The sequence below is a fragment of the Oncorhynchus nerka genome, linkage group LG22 (genome assembly GCF_034236695.1).
Source record: "Oncorhynchus nerka isolate Pitt River linkage group LG22, Oner_Uvic_2.0, whole genome shotgun sequence".
Lineage (NCBI taxonomy): Eukaryota > Metazoa > Chordata > Actinopteri > Salmoniformes > Salmonidae > Oncorhynchus > Oncorhynchus nerka.
In genome coordinates, this window is record NC_088417.1 from 96,713,974 (window position 1) to 96,730,649 (window position 16,676).

At 46.4% G+C, this 16,676-nt stretch overlaps 1 protein-coding gene across 1 annotated transcript in view; it reads right to left on the bottom strand.

The window, feature by feature from the left end:
- Positions 1 to 16,676, bottom strand: part of LOC115106033 (macrophage mannose receptor 1) — a 36,314-nt gene that overhangs the window by 14,089 nt on the left and 5,549 nt on the right. Inside the window, exons 7-34 of the mRNA XM_029628630.2 lie at positions 16,554 to 16,672; positions 12,745 to 12,880; positions 12,576 to 12,658; positions 12,244 to 12,363; positions 12,033 to 12,134; positions 11,732 to 11,890; positions 11,524 to 11,606; positions 11,260 to 11,404; positions 9,852 to 9,896; positions 9,464 to 9,631; positions 9,111 to 9,230; positions 7,719 to 7,829; positions 7,603 to 7,635; positions 6,919 to 7,053; positions 6,625 to 6,771; positions 5,911 to 6,045; positions 5,637 to 5,791; positions 5,294 to 5,438; positions 5,141 to 5,195; positions 4,867 to 4,933; positions 4,622 to 4,755; positions 4,455 to 4,498; positions 3,947 to 4,120; positions 1,875 to 2,029; positions 1,647 to 1,760; positions 1,426 to 1,541; positions 840 to 991; positions 542 to 747 (exon numbers count right to left, since the gene is read on the bottom strand). Of these exons, the coding sequence (XP_029484490.2) occupies positions 542 to 747; positions 840 to 991; positions 1,426 to 1,541; positions 1,647 to 1,760; positions 1,875 to 2,029; positions 3,947 to 4,120; positions 4,455 to 4,498; positions 4,622 to 4,755; positions 4,867 to 4,933; positions 5,141 to 5,195; positions 5,294 to 5,438; positions 5,637 to 5,791; positions 5,911 to 6,045; positions 6,625 to 6,771; positions 6,919 to 7,053; positions 7,603 to 7,635; positions 7,719 to 7,829; positions 9,111 to 9,230; positions 9,464 to 9,631; positions 9,852 to 9,896; positions 11,260 to 11,404; positions 11,524 to 11,606; positions 11,732 to 11,890; positions 12,033 to 12,134; positions 12,244 to 12,363; positions 12,576 to 12,658; positions 12,745 to 12,880; positions 16,554 to 16,672 (3,358 nt within the window). The remainder of the gene's footprint in view (positions 1 to 541; positions 748 to 839; positions 992 to 1,425; positions 1,542 to 1,646; positions 1,761 to 1,874; positions 2,030 to 3,946; positions 4,121 to 4,454; positions 4,499 to 4,621; positions 4,756 to 4,866; positions 4,934 to 5,140; positions 5,196 to 5,293; positions 5,439 to 5,636; positions 5,792 to 5,910; positions 6,046 to 6,624; positions 6,772 to 6,918; positions 7,054 to 7,602; positions 7,636 to 7,718; positions 7,830 to 9,110; positions 9,231 to 9,463; positions 9,632 to 9,851; positions 9,897 to 11,259; positions 11,405 to 11,523; positions 11,607 to 11,731; positions 11,891 to 12,032; positions 12,135 to 12,243; positions 12,364 to 12,575; positions 12,659 to 12,744; positions 12,881 to 16,553; positions 16,673 to 16,676) is intronic.

The following is a 16,676-nucleotide window of genomic DNA, read 5'->3' on the forward strand; positions in this document are numbered from 1 at the left end:
TGGTCTGTATCTTTACCCTGTACTAGTTCAGCAGTTCAGATGAAGCTGGTCTGTATCTTTACCCTGTACTAGTTCAGCAGTTCAGATGAAGCTGGTCTGTATCTTTACCCTGTACTAGTTCGGCAGTTCAGGTGAAGCTAGTCTGTGTTTTACCCTGTGCTAGTTCAGCAGTTCAGATGAAGCTGGTCTGTGTCTTTAACGATTATCAGTTCACATAAAGATAGTGTGTATAGTTACCATGTATCAGTTCAGATGAAGCTAGTCTGTATCTTTACAGTGTATCAGTTCAGATGAAGCTAGTCTATATCTTTACAGTGTATCAGTTCAGATGAAGCTAGTCTATATCTTTACAGTGTATCAGTTCAGATGAAGCTAGTCTATATCTTTACAGTGTATCAGTTCAGATGAAGCTAGTCTATATCTTTACAGTGTATCAGTTCAGATGAAGCTAGTCTGTATAGTTACCATGTAGCAGTTCAGATGAAGCTAGTCTATATCTTTACCTTGTAGCAGTTCAGATGAAGCTAGTCTATATCTTTACCTTGTAGCAGTTCCTGAAGTGTCGCTCAGCCGTCCAACCGTCCGCACAGTCCGATGAAGGGGGAGGAGTTGGAGGTTTAGTGGGCGGGGTGATGTCAGGCCTTGGTGTCTCACACACGAATGGGAACACCTCAGTGCATGGCTTGTCATCCCAGAACCCACCAGTAAGGCCCGTAGTCATGGCAACGCAGGTTCCCGCATGGTTATCTGGAGGATCACAAAGACAATGGTAAACAATTCAACTGATATACTGACAGGAAAATACTTCAGATTCGATAATGGGTGTAAAATGACTGTACCTGGCTGGTTTCGATCCCAGTGTGTGAAGGTGAGAGGTGCTCCATTATCCCAGATGTAATCCACCCCTCCTGAGTCACCCGTGGCCCTCAGTCCAATCCACCACAAACCAGTGTATCTAGCCAGTTTCACCGTGAAGTGGGACTGTTCATAACTGGGTAAGACATCACAGATATTATATTCAACAACCAATCAAAGACCAGCATTATAGACATCTTGAGGCATGCCAAGATTCTAAGCTGTTATTTATTTGACCTTTATTTAACCAGGCAAGTCAGTTAAGAACAAATTCTTATTTTCAATGATGGCCTAGGAACAGTGGGTTAACTGCCTGTTCAGGGGCAGAACGACAGATTTGTACATTGTCAGCTCGGGGGTTTGAACATGCAACCTTCCGGTTACTAGTCCAACGCTCTAACCACTAGCCGCTCTAACCGCTACCCTGCCGCCCCAAAAATGTGATGCCCCTTCGGATAAGAAATCAAATGGACCAGCCGGTTTCCAACAGATTGGAGTACATCAGACTGATGATCTGTATCTGCCACAACATAAAGACATCTTGTGAGATGCTGAGGTGATCCCACTCACATGTCCCCAATGTGTAGAAGTTTGCTGTTTTGCTGCTCACAGAAGGCCTTGGCGTCTGACCAGGTTCTGGCGGTCTCTTCCATCCAGTAACAGGAATAGCCATAGGCGTCCCAGCCCTATGACACACACACGCACACACACACACACACACACACACACTGATGTGGTGCTGCAGAGGGACAGCTATAGGCAGGTACAGGTACAACAGGACAAGCACTCACCTGTGTGCATCCGTACACAGTAGGCATGACGGAGGGAAGCAGGTAGTGGGCTTTGGGCATCTTGCATATATAAGTGTTCAGTTCTGTGCAGGGGACATCATTCCATCTACCAGTCTATAAAAAAGGAACATAAAACTTTCGGTTAGACAAGCGTCAGGTTAACGATAACAGTAAGGTTAAGAGAATGGGGTAAGAGTTAAGCATGTGTGGCCAAGCAAACCGTGTTACCTGATAAAACATCTCCACACAGTCCTCATTGAAGCCTTGATGATTGTTGGGTTCTCCTGGTGCCCAGTAGGTGAAAGTGACCCAGTGGTTGTCTGACCAGGAGAACAGGCCTGAGAAGCCCATATCATTCAGCCCAATCCACACATCATTGGTGGCTGGTGGAAAACACATCAAAAGAAGTCGTCAGCTAAGCTTTCCAACAATAAGTAGCGTTCATGTTCCCCCATACGGACCAATACTTCCCCATACGGACCCATACTTCCCCATACGGACCCATACTTCCCCATACGGACCCATACTTCCCCATACGGACCGATACTTCCCCATACGGACCCATACTTCCCCATACGGACCCATACTTCCCCATACGGACCGATACTTCCCCATACGGACCGATACTTCCCCATACGGACCGATACTTCCCCATACGGACCCATACTTTCCCATACGGACCGATACTTCCCCATACGGACCGACCCATACGGACCCATACTTCCCCATACGGACCCATACTTCCCCATACGGACCGATACTTCCCATACATAATACGGACCCATACTTCCCCATACGGACCCATACTTCCCCATACGGACCCATACTTCCCCATACGGACCGATACTTCCCCATACGGACCCATACTTCCCCATACGGACCCATACTTCCCCATACTTCCCCATACGGACCCATACTTCCCCATACGGACCGATACTTCCCCATACGGACCCATACGGACCCATACTTCCCCATACGGACCGATACTTCCCCATACGGACCGATACTTCCCCATACTTCCCCATACGGACCCATACTTCCCCATACGGACCGATACTTCCCCATACGGACCGATACTTCCCCATACGGACCGATACTTCCCCATACTTCCCCATACGGACCCATACTTCCCCATACGGACCGATACTTCCCCATACGGACTGATACTTCCCCATACGGACCCATACTTCCTTACGGACCCATACGGACCGATATTCCCCATACGGACTGATACCCCATACGGACCCATACTTCCCCATACGGACCATACTTCCCCATACGGACCCATACTTCCCCATACGGACCCATACTTCCCCATACTTCCCCATACGGACCCATACGGACCCATACGGACCCATACTTCCCCATACGGACCCATACTTCCCCATACGGACCCATACGGACCCATACTTCCCCAAACTTCCCCAAACTTCCCCAAACGGACTCATACTTCCCCTTACGGACCGATACTTCCCCATACGGACTGATACTTCCCCATACGGACCCATACTTCCCCATACGGACCGATACTTCCCCATACGGACTGATACTTCCCCATACGGACCCATACTTCCCCATACGGACCCATACTTCCCCATACGGACCCATACTTCCCCATACGGACCCATACTTCCCCATACGGACCCATACTTCCCCATACTTCCCCATACGGACCCATAAGAACCCATACTTCCCCATACGGACCCATACTTCCCCATAAGGACCCATACTTCCCCATACGGACTGATACTTCCCCATACGGACCCATACTTCCCCATACGGACGCATACTTCCCCATACGGACCCATACTTCCCCATACGGACCCATACTTCCCCATACGGACCGATACTTCCCCATACGGACCAATACGGACCCATACTTCCCCATACGGACCCATACTTCCCCATACTTCCCCATACGGACCCATACGGACCCATACGGACCCATACTTCCCCAAACTTCCCCAAACTTCCCCTTACGGACCGATACTTCCCCATACGGACCGATACTTCCCCATACGGACCCATACTTCCCCATACGGACCGATACTTCCCCATACGGACCCATACTTCCCCATACGGACCCATACTTCCCCATACGGACCCATACTTCCCCATACAGACCCATACTTTCCCATACGGACCCATACTTCCCCATACGGACCCATACTTCCCCATACGGACCCATACGGACCGATACTTCCCCATACGGACCGATACTTCCCCATACGGACCGATACTTCCCCATACGGACCCATACTTCCCCATACGGACCCATACTTCCCCATACGGACTCTTACCCATGTAAAGGTAGCTCTCCAGCCAGCTCTGTTCTGTCATGGACTGAATGGACACCAGGTCAGCTCCCAGCTTCCTGCACTCTCCACGGGCTGCATGCCATGTCTTTTTATCTCCGTAGGGCTTGTAGCAGAACTCCCCAAATTCATACCAGTCAGGCCCCGAGCAACTCAACTCTGCAGAGGAATCAAAGTAGGAGTTGAGACAGCATGTAGCCTACAGCACATTCAATAACATTCCAATCATATTTTTTTTATTTAACTAGGCAAGTCAGTTAAGAACAAATTAGTATTTACAATGACGGCCAAACCCGGACGACTCTGGGCCAATTGTGCGCCGCCCTATGGGACTCACAGCCAGTTGTGATACAGCCCGGGATCGAACCAGGGTCTGTAGTGACGCCTCTAGCACTGAGATGCAGTGTCTTAGACCGCTGCGCCACTCGGGAGCCCATATTAGTGTCCTTAGGTAACTTGATTGATGTCTGAGCATTGGTGTAGTCTAACATACCTTTATCTGCAAACTGGTATGAAATTTCATAGTTCCCATCATACCTGTTGAAGGTCAAAGGTTACTATGTTGGTATTGGTTGCATTTTTGGGGGGGGGTCGTAATTAATGAATTAATTAATTTAGTGCAGACAGTGCACCATCACGCAATAATAATAAGACACTCACTGCCTGGAGGTGATTCCGTTCTTGGTGGAGCCACTGTAGAAGTTCTGGCCTGGTTCTTTCAACATAGTACAGTCTCCTCCGATATCATTCAGGATTACTCCTGCATGGATACCAGCTGCACAGATGTTGGAGTCCTTCGTGTAACGCAAGCACATATCAACGTACATCAATATCCTCACATTCCTCACTCCAAATTTTCTGTTGAATCATTGTGAGTTGATGGTTAAATCACTTAATTCACTCACCCCACGATATACGCCAGAGCCATAAACAGTATATAGTACTTGCGCACATCCTGCTGGGCAGTGTACGCTGAAAGATACACAATGTGAAATTAGCTTCATATATTTTCCATTCATGTCTTATTAAAATCATATTTTGCCTCTACTTCACACTGCCTGCTCAGCCCAGACCCAAAATAACTTGACACAGTAGTCGTCGGGATCTTGGCGTAGTCGTCAGGATCTGGGCAACTGAGCAGGCATTTTGGAGTAGAGGGCAGTAGACGCAGGGACTTACGTCATAAGATCATTTGCAAAGTTAAAGTTGGGCTTTGCATCACAGGACACAGCATCTGTGAAAAGAAAAACACCTCTCTCTGTATTCTGAGTGGACACGAAACATTTCTCAACAAAGAAATGCTAAGAGGTTAGCGAAACAGTTTTCGCCTACAGTCGGGTATACATCCCAGGATGTCAAAGCGAAGACCAGTCTGTCCGTTGAATTCCTGGGGAAGAATCCTGACATACTGGGCAGAGACAGGAGTACCCAGAAGCTGTGTCTCTGGGGTGTTTCTGTCCATGCAGCCTGTGAATACCTGAACAAACAGGAAGAACATTATGATCTGGAGTTTATAATCCAGCTATCCCAATATGGGGCATTGGACCAAAGCCCTACAAATTGTGGGCTGGCTTCCCAGACACATATTGAGCCTGGTCTTAGACTGCTTTTTAAGTCTAGGACTAGGCGTAAACTGTGCCTGGGAAACCGGCCGTGTATGTTTGATGTGGTTTACCCCTCCATCGTCTTTGTATTCAGTCCATTTGCTTCCATCCATACTGTGCTGGATCTTGAATTTAGTCACCCAGTGATCTGCACCAGGACACCCCTGGATCACAACACCTGTGATCTTTTTGGCCTCACCGAGGTTCACCTGGATCCAGGAGTTTACTGCGGTGATGTCAGTGGAGAGGAAAATGAACATGATTGAAGTTAATTTCTGGAAAAATTCTAATTCTTTCACGAATACCAAATGTGAGATGAAGGACGAGGTGCCAGGTGAAACGTACAGGGATTTGATGGCATCCAGCAGGAGCCACCATTCAGACGAGCTCCGTTCGGACCGTGTGAACTCTGTGAGGACGAGGCGGACAGCATGGAGTCAGTGACGTTACCATCCTCCACACCAAGTCCCCTCAGACACACTGAAAGATCAAAACACAACCACAAGAGGCACATCATGTAAATAAGTGCAGTAAAATAATGTAACAGTGATTCATGGTTTCAGTTTTTTGGGGGGGTTCGGTCTGGTGGGGATTGGGTCTGGTTGGGGATGGGCCTGTTTGGGTCTGGTTGGGGTTGTGTCTGGTTAGGGTTGGGTCTGGTTGGGGTTGGGGTTGGGTCTGGTGGGGTTGGATCTGGTTGGGGTTGGGGTTGGGTCTGGTTGGGGTTGGGTCTAGTTGGGGTTGGGTCTGGTTGGGGTTGGGTCTGGTTGGGGTTGTGTCTGGTTGGGGTTGGGTCTGTTGGGGGTTGGGTCTGTGGGGTCTGGTTTGGGGGTTGGGTCTGGTGGGGTTGGGTCTGGTTGGGGTTGGGTCTGTTAGGGGGTTGGGTCTGGTGGGGGTTGAGTTTGGTTAGGGTTGGGTCTGGTTAGGGACTGGTTGAGTCTGGTGGGGGTTGGGTCTGGTTAGGGTTGGGTCTGGTTAGGGTCTGGTTGGGTCTGGTGGGGGTTGGATGTGGTGGGGGTTGGTGGTTGGATGTGGTGTGGGTTGGGTCTGGTCACCTACCATTTTGCTCACAGCTGTACACCACTTCCAGGTATTTGGAGATTGAAGGGCAAGGGTCAGTTTCAGTATAGGCATACAAGAAGCAGAAGGGTCGGTTGTCACACGCCTTTCGTACCAAAGGCAGGATGCCATCTACAGTGCATGTTCCTGATAGGGATAACCAATGCGTTAGTAACATGGCTGTCTGAAACACTGTATTAAGCCTAACACATAAATAATATGCCATTAGGAGTTAGTTGCTCTTATAGCTATAACCTATTTGAGTTTCATAGGTAAAAGCAATTTGTTCTGTACCTGAAGCTCCTTCCTGGTGGGGGCAGATCTTGTCACTCTTGCGGCCAAAGAAAGCTGACTGAATGTTGATGACACTGTTGGTATCACAGTGGAGGACAGCACTGGAGTCCTCACAGATGTAAGCCGTTTCAAACCCTACAGGAGTTCGCAACCCGTACAAACACGGTCAACAGGTTTTAAAGACATTGAAAAAGGAGTCTCCAGACTCTTAAATCAGATTTTAAAAAGGCAATAGTAAACATGGTCATTAATAGTCCACAGTTTATTCCAGCCTTGACGATCCCAGTTAGAGAGCTTTCTAACTCACTTCTAACAGTAGAGGCATCTGAGATTACTGTGAACAAGGGAAATAGTTTAAAACTACCATTGAATAATGTGACTGTTCTGATGGACCACGTGGTTTATCTAACTCTACTACAGGTCAAACCCTCCTCGCCCAGTTTATTGGTGCGGCAGGTAGCCTAGTGGTTAGAGCGTTGGACTAGTAACCGTAAAGGTTGCACGATTGAATCCCTGAGGTGACAAAGTAAAAATATGTCGTTCTGCCCCCTGAACAAGGCAGTTAACCCACTGTTTCCCCGTAGGCCGTCATTGTAAATAAGAACTTGTTCTTAACTGACTTGCCTAGTTAAATAAAGGAAAAATAAATGATTTATCTATAAGAGCAGGGTTAATTTATCTTACCATCGTGGGGTGGAGGAGAAACTGGTGTGTTTCCTGAAAGAAACCATGGAAGTAGGGTTTAAAAATAACATTTGAAAAGGTTCAAAAACACAACCATCTGTACAGGACCAGGTTACCTCTGCGCTTGCATATGTATCCTCTATTGTAATCACAGTTGTCATCGTTCCAGTAGCCGGTGTTGATAAGCATGGAAAGGCAATCCTCTCCTCCATAGTTGTCTGGGTTGCCTGAGTGAGGCAAAGAGGAGGTAGAGAAATGTGATGCTTGGTATTTGTACCATCTCGCAACTCGGGGGAGTCCCCACTCTAAAATACATGCAACAAAAATATACAAAAAAATAAGCATTACCCGCGTTCCAGTGGATAAGTCTGCTGAACAGCTAATCAAATGGCTAGCCGGAATATTTGCATTGACCCCCCCCCATTAGTTTTTACGCTGCTGTTATTCGCTGTTTATTATCTATTATCTATGCATAGACACTTTACCCCTACCTACATGTACACTTTACCCCTACCTACATGTACCTTTTACCCCTACCTACATGTACACTTTACCCCTACCTACATGTACACTTTACCCCTACCTACATGTACCCTTTACCCCTACCTACATGTACCCTTTACCCCTACCTACATGTACCCTTTACCCCTACCTACATGTACACTTTACCTACATGTATTACCTCAATTATCTCAACTAACCTGTACCCCCGCACATTGACTCAGTACTGGTACTTCCTGTATATAGCCATGTTACTAACTGGTACTTCCTGTATATAGCCATGTTACTACCTGGTACTCCCTGTATATAGCCATGTTACTACCTGGTACTCCCTGTATATAGCCATGTTACTACCTGGTACTCCCTGTATATAGCCATGTTACTACCTGGTACTCCCTGTATATAGCCATGTTACTACCTGGTACTCCCTGTATATAGCCATGTTACTACCTGGTACTTCCTGTATATAGCCATGTTACTACCTGGTACTCCCTGTATATAGCCATGTTACTACCTGGTACTCCCTGTATATAGCCATGTTACTACCTGGTACTCCCTGTATATAGCCATGTTACTACCTGGTACTTCCTGTATATAGCCATGTTACTACCTGGTACTTCCTGTATATAGCCATGTTACTACCTGGTACTCCCTGTATATAGCCATGTTACTACCTGGTACTTCCTGTATATAGCCATGTTACTACCTGGTACTCCCTGTATATAGCCATGTTACTACCTGGTACTTCCTGTATATAGCCATGTTTTTACCTCATACCCCTGCACATTGACTCGGTACTGGTACCCCCTGTATATAGCCTCATTATTGTTATTTTATTATCTTGCTTTTTTAACTAGTTTATTTAGTAAATATTTTCTGAACTCTATTTTCTTAAAACTGCATTGTTGGTTAAGTGATTGTGAATAAGCATTCCACTGTAATTCGGGCGCATGTGATAAATACCATTTTAATTGATTTGAGGTATCTGAAAGCATCAGGACTATTACCTGCATTCCAGTGGATGTATCTGAAAGGAGAGCCATCAGTCCACTCCCAACCCCCCTCTGTGATGGAGTCATGCCCCCCCATCCACACGGAGACGCCCGTAGGAATCAGCTGGACCTTAGCTGTTCATGAACACAACACATCAGAGTACTATTCATTTCAATTGCCATTGTGAATAAACAACATTGTTGTAGTACTTCTTTTTTTTTTTTTTACGGAGAAGCTTAATAGCACTTAACCAGTTAACCCACTGTTCCTAGGCCGTCATTGAAAATAAGAACTTGTTCTTAACTGACTTGGCTAGTTAAATAAAGGTCAAATTTAAAAATATATATATATATAAAAACATCTGTACATTGAATGAAGGCTTGCTCAAAGGGCTCGGTGATGCTGAGAAGGTCCCCTTTCTGGTTTACACAGTCAGCACGTGCATCAGCCCATTTCCTCATGGACAGGTAGTTAAACAGGTAGCAGTAGTCATTGAACGGGTCTGACATCCAAGAGCCACACTTCTCATTCCAATCTGCAGGGAAAGAATCGGATGATATATTTTGGAATAGGGTAGGGCTTACAACACACTCTGAAAAAAAAGAAATCTGTTTGTTTTGCATTTTAACTGCACAAATATAATTGTGTGTGGTTAAAATGGCCAACGGTCAAACTGATTTCTTGTTGGAAATTGCAAGTGAGAGGTTTTGGGGTTGCAAAGAAGGGTGAACCTAGGGAGAAGCTGCTACTTTTACCTGGTCCCGATGTGGGAGGTATGGGTGGGGGTCCTTGACCTTTTGCTGAGGTTTAGAAAGACAGTTGAGTGATGAACATTCTGTGGTCAACAGGCATTTACTTTTGAATAGTGAGCCAATATACAGTAACTTCGGAAAGTATTCAGACCCCTTGACTTTTTCCAGATTTGGTTACGTTACAGACCTAAAATTGATTACAATAAAAAAAAAATCCTCAGCAAGCTACTGGGGAAGGGCACCAAAACCATTCTGCAGCATTGAAGGTCCCCAAGAACACAGTAGCCTCCATCATTGTTAAATGGAAGAAGTTTGGAACCACCAAGACTCTTCCGAGAGCTGGCCGCCCGACCAAACAGAGCAATCGCGGGAGAAGGGCCTTGGTCACTCTGACAGAACTCTAGAATTACTCTGTGGAGATGAGAGAACCTTCCAGAAGGACAACCATCTCTGCAGCACTCCACCAAATCAGGCCTTTATGGTAGAGTGGCCAGACGGCAGCAGCTCCTCAGTTAAAGGCAAATGACAGCCCGCTTGGAGTTTGCCAATAGGCCCCTAAAGATTCTCAGACCATGAGAAACAAGATTCTCTGGTGTGATGAAACTAAGATTTCTAATTTTGCCTGAATGCCAAGTGTCACGTCTGGAGAAAACCTGGCACCATCCCTACGGTGAAGCATGGAGGTGGCAGCATCATGCTGTGGGGATGTTTTTCAGCAGAATGAACTGGGAGACTAGTCAGGATCGAAGCAAAGATGAACGGAGCAAAGTACAGAGAGTTCCTTGATGAAAACCTGCTCCAGAGTGATCAGGGCAAAGTTTCACCTTGCAACAGGACAAAAACCCTAAGCACACAATCAAGAAAACACAGGAGTGGCTTCGGGACAAGTCTCTAAATGTCCTTGAGTGGCCTAGCCAGAGCCCGGACTTGAACCCAATCGAACATCTCTGGAGAGACCTGGAAGTAGCTGTGCAGCAACGCTACCCATCCAACCTGAAAGAGCTTGAGAGGATCTGCAGAGAAGAATGGGTGAAACTCCCCAAACACAGGTGTGCCACTCTTGTAGCATCATACCCAAGAAGACTCAAGGATGTAATCGATGCCAAAGGTGCTTCAACAAAGTACTGAGTAAAGGGTTTGAATATTTGTAATACATGTAAATGTGATATTTTATTTTTTTATTTTTAATACATTCGCAAAAATGTCTAAAAATCTGGTTTTGCTTTGTGAGGGGTATGCTGTATAGATTGATGAGGAAAAAAACTAATGTTAGAATCAATGTTCAATGTTAGAATAAGGCTGTAAAGAAACAAAGTGTGGAAAATGTTAAGGGGTCTGAATAATTTCCGAATGCACTGTATGTATATGTTTTACAAAGAACAATGGGAAATGGTGAAAGGACAAATCAGACCTTTTCTGCAGACAAATTCCAATGTGGAGGTACAGAACTCATCGTTGAGTAGCCCTGCTTCATGGTGGTTGAATCCCCTAATATTGGAACAATCCTCATTGCCCTGCCAGTTATCAGGCTGGTTGGGCGCCCATGGTAGAAAGTCCTGGAAGAGAGAGTGAAGCCAAACTGAATGTTCATTTAAGCTAGACTCTCTCAAATGTGTATACCATTAAAAAAAAATTGTCCCACAAACTTTTAATCAATGGCATATTTGTCACTCACGGATGGAGTCCCATCCGACCAGACCCACACTCCTTCTATCCTACTGTCACTAAGACCAACCCAGGATGGTGCAGGCATATGAGCTGCAAAATAAAATTTCCAATGGAATATAATATTTTTAAGAAAAGAAAATACTACCTGTTATTTGTACAAAATATAGATGTTTTTTTTATTTTTTTTTTATTTTTACATTTCGTCAACCACTCACTAGTTATGAAGCTCAGTTCTTCTTGAGTATGAAAACTTGCCAGGTGGCCTCTTTGACTGGCACAGTAACTCTCTGCATCCTGCCAATTTTTCACCATTTCAGTCTCAAAGTGATAGCAGTAGTCTCCATAGAGAAGATACCCAGCATCACAATGAGAATCTACACCAACACAATGTAAAGTATTATGTTATATGTCAAACAATATATCGATAGAATAAAGAACGTATTAGTTTGCATTGACATGATTTATAGGAATACAAACAAAGGTCTTCCAGTTGTCAGCCACAGTTGTTCCACTAACCTGGAACAGAGGTCGGCTTAACATTTTGACCCCCCACCATTTTACAAATGTATCCCAGGTTTTTGAAGCAATTGGTTGTTTCCCATTTTCCAGAGAAATCTCCTGTAAGACAAAAACAATAAAACAAAGTTCTGTACCTTTCTTCGTCTATGATCCAGAGAGTTTGTTGATTGATTAAGTGATAAGTGTAGTACAGACCACATGCCCTTACCGGTGTAGATTTGACCACAGTCCCAGAGGTTTACTGTGTTCTTGGGAAAGCTAGATTTCCAATTGGAGAACGTAATATCTGTTTTGTCCACCCATCTGAATGTACCATCCTGGTCCTCATCTAGTGACATCACAAATCAGGAAATTGTAGACTTGGCCTTTTCATTGATTTAAAATTTGAGTTTTTAGTAAATATTCTGCAGTCTCTCTTTACACGATGCAACCAGCAGTGCTTGTCAATGCTAAATCGGTCAAGTGTCACAGATCACAGTGAAAAGCTCATAAGATATTGGCCAAATAAAGCTAGGGGTTAAATCTGTACGTCTGATATACCTGCAACACCAATCCAGACATCGGGCACTTCCCCTTGATTAAGGTCTGGTAGATGAGTGTTGATGAAATATTGCTCCTCTTGACTTAAAACAACAAGTCATACGAATTAGAAAATGCTTTCATTTTCTTATCAATCATTATGTTCAGTAAATCATGTGTTGTTTCTTACGTCTTAATTGTCACCAGGTTAGCCCCCTCACTTGAACACTTCTGTTGAGCCTCATGCCAACTGGTCAGGAACATCGTGTTGCTGACAACCCAGTAACAGTTCCCACTGAAGCTGATCCAACCGGGAGGGCAAATTGCTTTTCAGAGGAAAATAGAACACAGTACAGAGCAGTGGTCACCAACCGGTCGATCGCTCTCGACTGGTACAAACTCTGCCTATCCGGGCGGGCCCAGAAAGCAAATCAAGTCCACTACAGGTCTACCGCTGGCCAAACGGATGGCTCAGATGGCAGCGTCTGCAGTAATGTACAACAAGCAGTGCAGCAGTAATGAATTAGTAGGAAAGTGTATCTATAGGCTTTCGTTGTTGTTATTATTAGCGGCTTGGGTATTTTTTAATATCGAGGAATATTTCACTCTCTCCGTTCATAGGAGTGACAACATGAATCCGTGCATTAATGCGGTGCGACTCAAGTTTCGCTATCAGCTGGAAGGTGTCAGTGGAGGGAAGGTAGAAAAGAGGGATGATGAGAGGCGGACCCTCAGTCTGCTGCTCTCTCCCTCCGCTCAGACTGACCCTCAGTCTGCTGCTCTCTCCCTCCGCTGAGACTGACCCTCAGTCTGCTGCTCTCTCCCTCCGCTGAGACTGACCCTCAGTCTGCTACTCTCTCCCTCCGCTGAGACTGACCCTCAGTCTGCTGCTCTCTCCCTCCGCTGAGACTGACCCTCAGTCTGCTGCTCTCTCCCTCTGTTGAGACAGACCCTCAGTCTGCTACTCTCTCCCTCCGCTGAGACTGACCCTCAGTCTGCTACTCTCTCCCTCCGCTGAGACAGGCCCTCAGTCTGCTACTCTCTCTCTCCGCTGAGACTGACCCTCAGTCTGCTGCTCTCTCCCTCCGCCGAGACTGACCCTCAGTCTGCTGCTCTCTCCCTCTGCTGAGATTGACCCTCAGTCTGCTACTCTCTCCCTCCGCAGAGACTGACCCTCAGTCTGCTACTCTTTCCCTCCGCAGAGACTGACCATCAGTCTGCTGCTCTCTCCCTCCGCTGAGACTGACCCTCAGTCTGCTGCTCTCTCCCTCTGTTGAGACAGACCCTCAGTCTGCTGCTCTCTCCCTCCGCCGAGACTGACCCTCAGTCTGCTGCTCTCTCTCTCTGTTGAGACAGACCCTCAGTCTGCTGCTCTCTCCCTCCGCTGAGACTGACCCTCAGTCTGCTGCTCTCTCCCTCCGCTGAGACTGACCCTCAGTCTGCTGCTCTCTCCCTCCGCTGAGACAGGCCCTCAGTCTGCTACTCTCTCCCTCCGCTGAGACAGGCCCTCAGTCTGCTACTCTCTCCCTCCGCTCTCAGTCCCTCCGCTGAGACTGACCCTCAGTCTGCTGCTCTCTCCCTGCCCTCAGTCTCTCCCTCCGCTGAGACTGACCCTCAGTCTGCTGCTCTCTCCCTCCGCTGAGACTGACCCTCAGTCTGCTGCTCTCTCCCTCCGCTGAGACTGACCCTCAGTCTGCTACTCTCTCCCTCCGCTGAGACTGACCCTCAGTCTGCTGCTCTCTCCCTCCGCTGAGATTGACCCTCAGTCTGCTGCTCTCTCCCTCCGCTGAGACTGACCCTCAGTCTGCTGCTCTCTCCCTCCGCTGAGACAGGCCCTCAGTCTGCTACTCTCTCCCTCCGCTGAGACTGACCCTCAGTCTGCTGCTCTCTCCCTCCGCTGAGACTGACCCTCAGTCTGCTGCTCTCTCCCTCCGCTGAGACTGACCCTCAGTCTGCTGCTCTCTCCCTCCGTTGAGACTGACCCTCAGTCCGCTGCTCTCCTCCTCCGCTGAGACTGACCCTCAGTCTGCTACTCTCTCCCTCCGCTAAGACGGACCCCCAGTCTGCTACTCTCTCCCTCCGCTGAGACAGACCCTCAGTCTGCTGCTCTCTCCCTCCGCAGAGACTGACCATCAGATGCAGGCACCATCAGCAGAGTAAAATAAAAATAAAAAAGCAAATGATTTAAATGTATGCTCATGTAACAGTATTGTAGCGACCCGCACAGACAGCTGTGTGTTATGTGCTAGGCTAGGAGGTGGTTGTGTTGTACTGACCAGTACCCGGTGTTCGCGGGGTCCGACATGTCAATCAACCTGCTATCTGCCAATCACGGGAATGCCTGGAATGTTCTGATGCCGGGCATCCTGGTGGTTGGCGGAGTGGCGTGGAGGGGGGTTGGGCATTGGAAGTTAAGACCAGGTTCAGCCTTTGTTCTCTCTCTCTTACGTCTGGGCTTCACAAGAGAAGGTCACGATTGGCTTGTGGGTTATCTGTCATCTATTTGGCGTGTGCTACGGCCCAAACAGTAGCCTGTGTAAAGTTGGTTCAATAAACCGTCAATTCGCAAACTCAAGCCTCTGTCTGGACAATTGTTCATTTATGATCTAGTCAGGTCATTACAGTATAGACTTTACGTCCATCCCCTCGCCTCAACCTGCGCGCGAACCAGGGACGCTCTGCACACGTCAACAGTCACCCTCGAAGCATCGTTACCCGTCGCTCCACAAAAGCAGCGGCCCTTGCAGAGCAAGGGGAACCACTACTTCAAGGTCTCAGAGCAAGTGACGTCACCGATTGAAACGCCACTAGCGCACACCACCGCTAACTAGCTAGCCATTTCACATCGGCTACACTCACTCAGCTGTGCTTCAAAAGTAATACAAGAACGGATCTATTACCGGGGTGATCATAAAGCCTAACTTAAATTTTAAAATATATATATTTTTAAATGGCCTGAACAACAATGCATTGGCAGGGCAATTCAAGCAAAGCCCAATATGTGGTGATAATGTATTAGCTGTATTAGCTTAATGCACAAACCTCATTGCTAGAGTTCTGTTTTTAATTGGTTAATGTTGCATAGGCTTACGTTTTTGTAAACAATGTTTGAAAAAATCTGCATTTTGATTCAAAGTGATCTTAACTCAAAAAAGGTTGGTGACCACTGGTATAGAGCATTCACTCACTGCTGTACAATGTAGAAACAAACGGGCCATTCAAGAGGGTGCTACGAAATCAATGTCAAAACGTTGTTTTCTTTGCCCTGTGTTATTATAAATTACATAGAATTAATCATTAGATTGTTCTCTACAATACTGTCACCTTAGCTATTATGCGTGCACTTGACAGTGTTGATGAAATAAGAACATGAATTTGCTGTGATCGTTGCTAGTTTAGACTGCGCTGCTCTTGGCAGTATCTCTTCCATATTTGGTGTTGTGAGGTGGTACCATTTGGAGGTGTTTCCGCTGGTTGGACAAATCAAAATCAACTTGATACCTTCGTCATTTTTCACATACAGATCATTGGCTTTCATTGCATATAACCGCGCTCAATCTGCGTTGAGAGGAAGCCGTTTCTATGGCGACGTAAATGGCAAGACTCAGAAATACACAATGAAAACAGGAACAGATTGTCTTCACGGAGGATGGATATTGAAATTCGGTCTTTTAGCTTTGTAAATACATATATATTTACTCCCTAATTAGTTTTGTATTGAGCAGATTTAATTTAGAAAAAGGCCCATGTTTTCACTCAGGAGCCTCAGTAGACCTTCGAAGTTAGCGCCTTTCTGCCGCCGAGCAGTGACCACTTGTATCTACATTGTTGCTTTGTATTGAATTGCCTTGAGATAATTAAATAGGACCATATCAAACCATATAATAATTGGCAATGTATTAAGTTGAATCAAGATCGCATGTCAGAGTCATTTGAGCTAATACCACATAATTCACATGGTTATTTATCTAGTAATGTTTTCTGAAGATCTGAGCTTACTGTTGAGTGCTCTTTTGCACATGTAAGGACGCTCATAGCGGCATATATGGGACTTCCACTTCCCAAAGTCCTGTCCTGCCTCCTTGATCACTGCCACACAAATCCCGTTCTGCTTTTCACTGT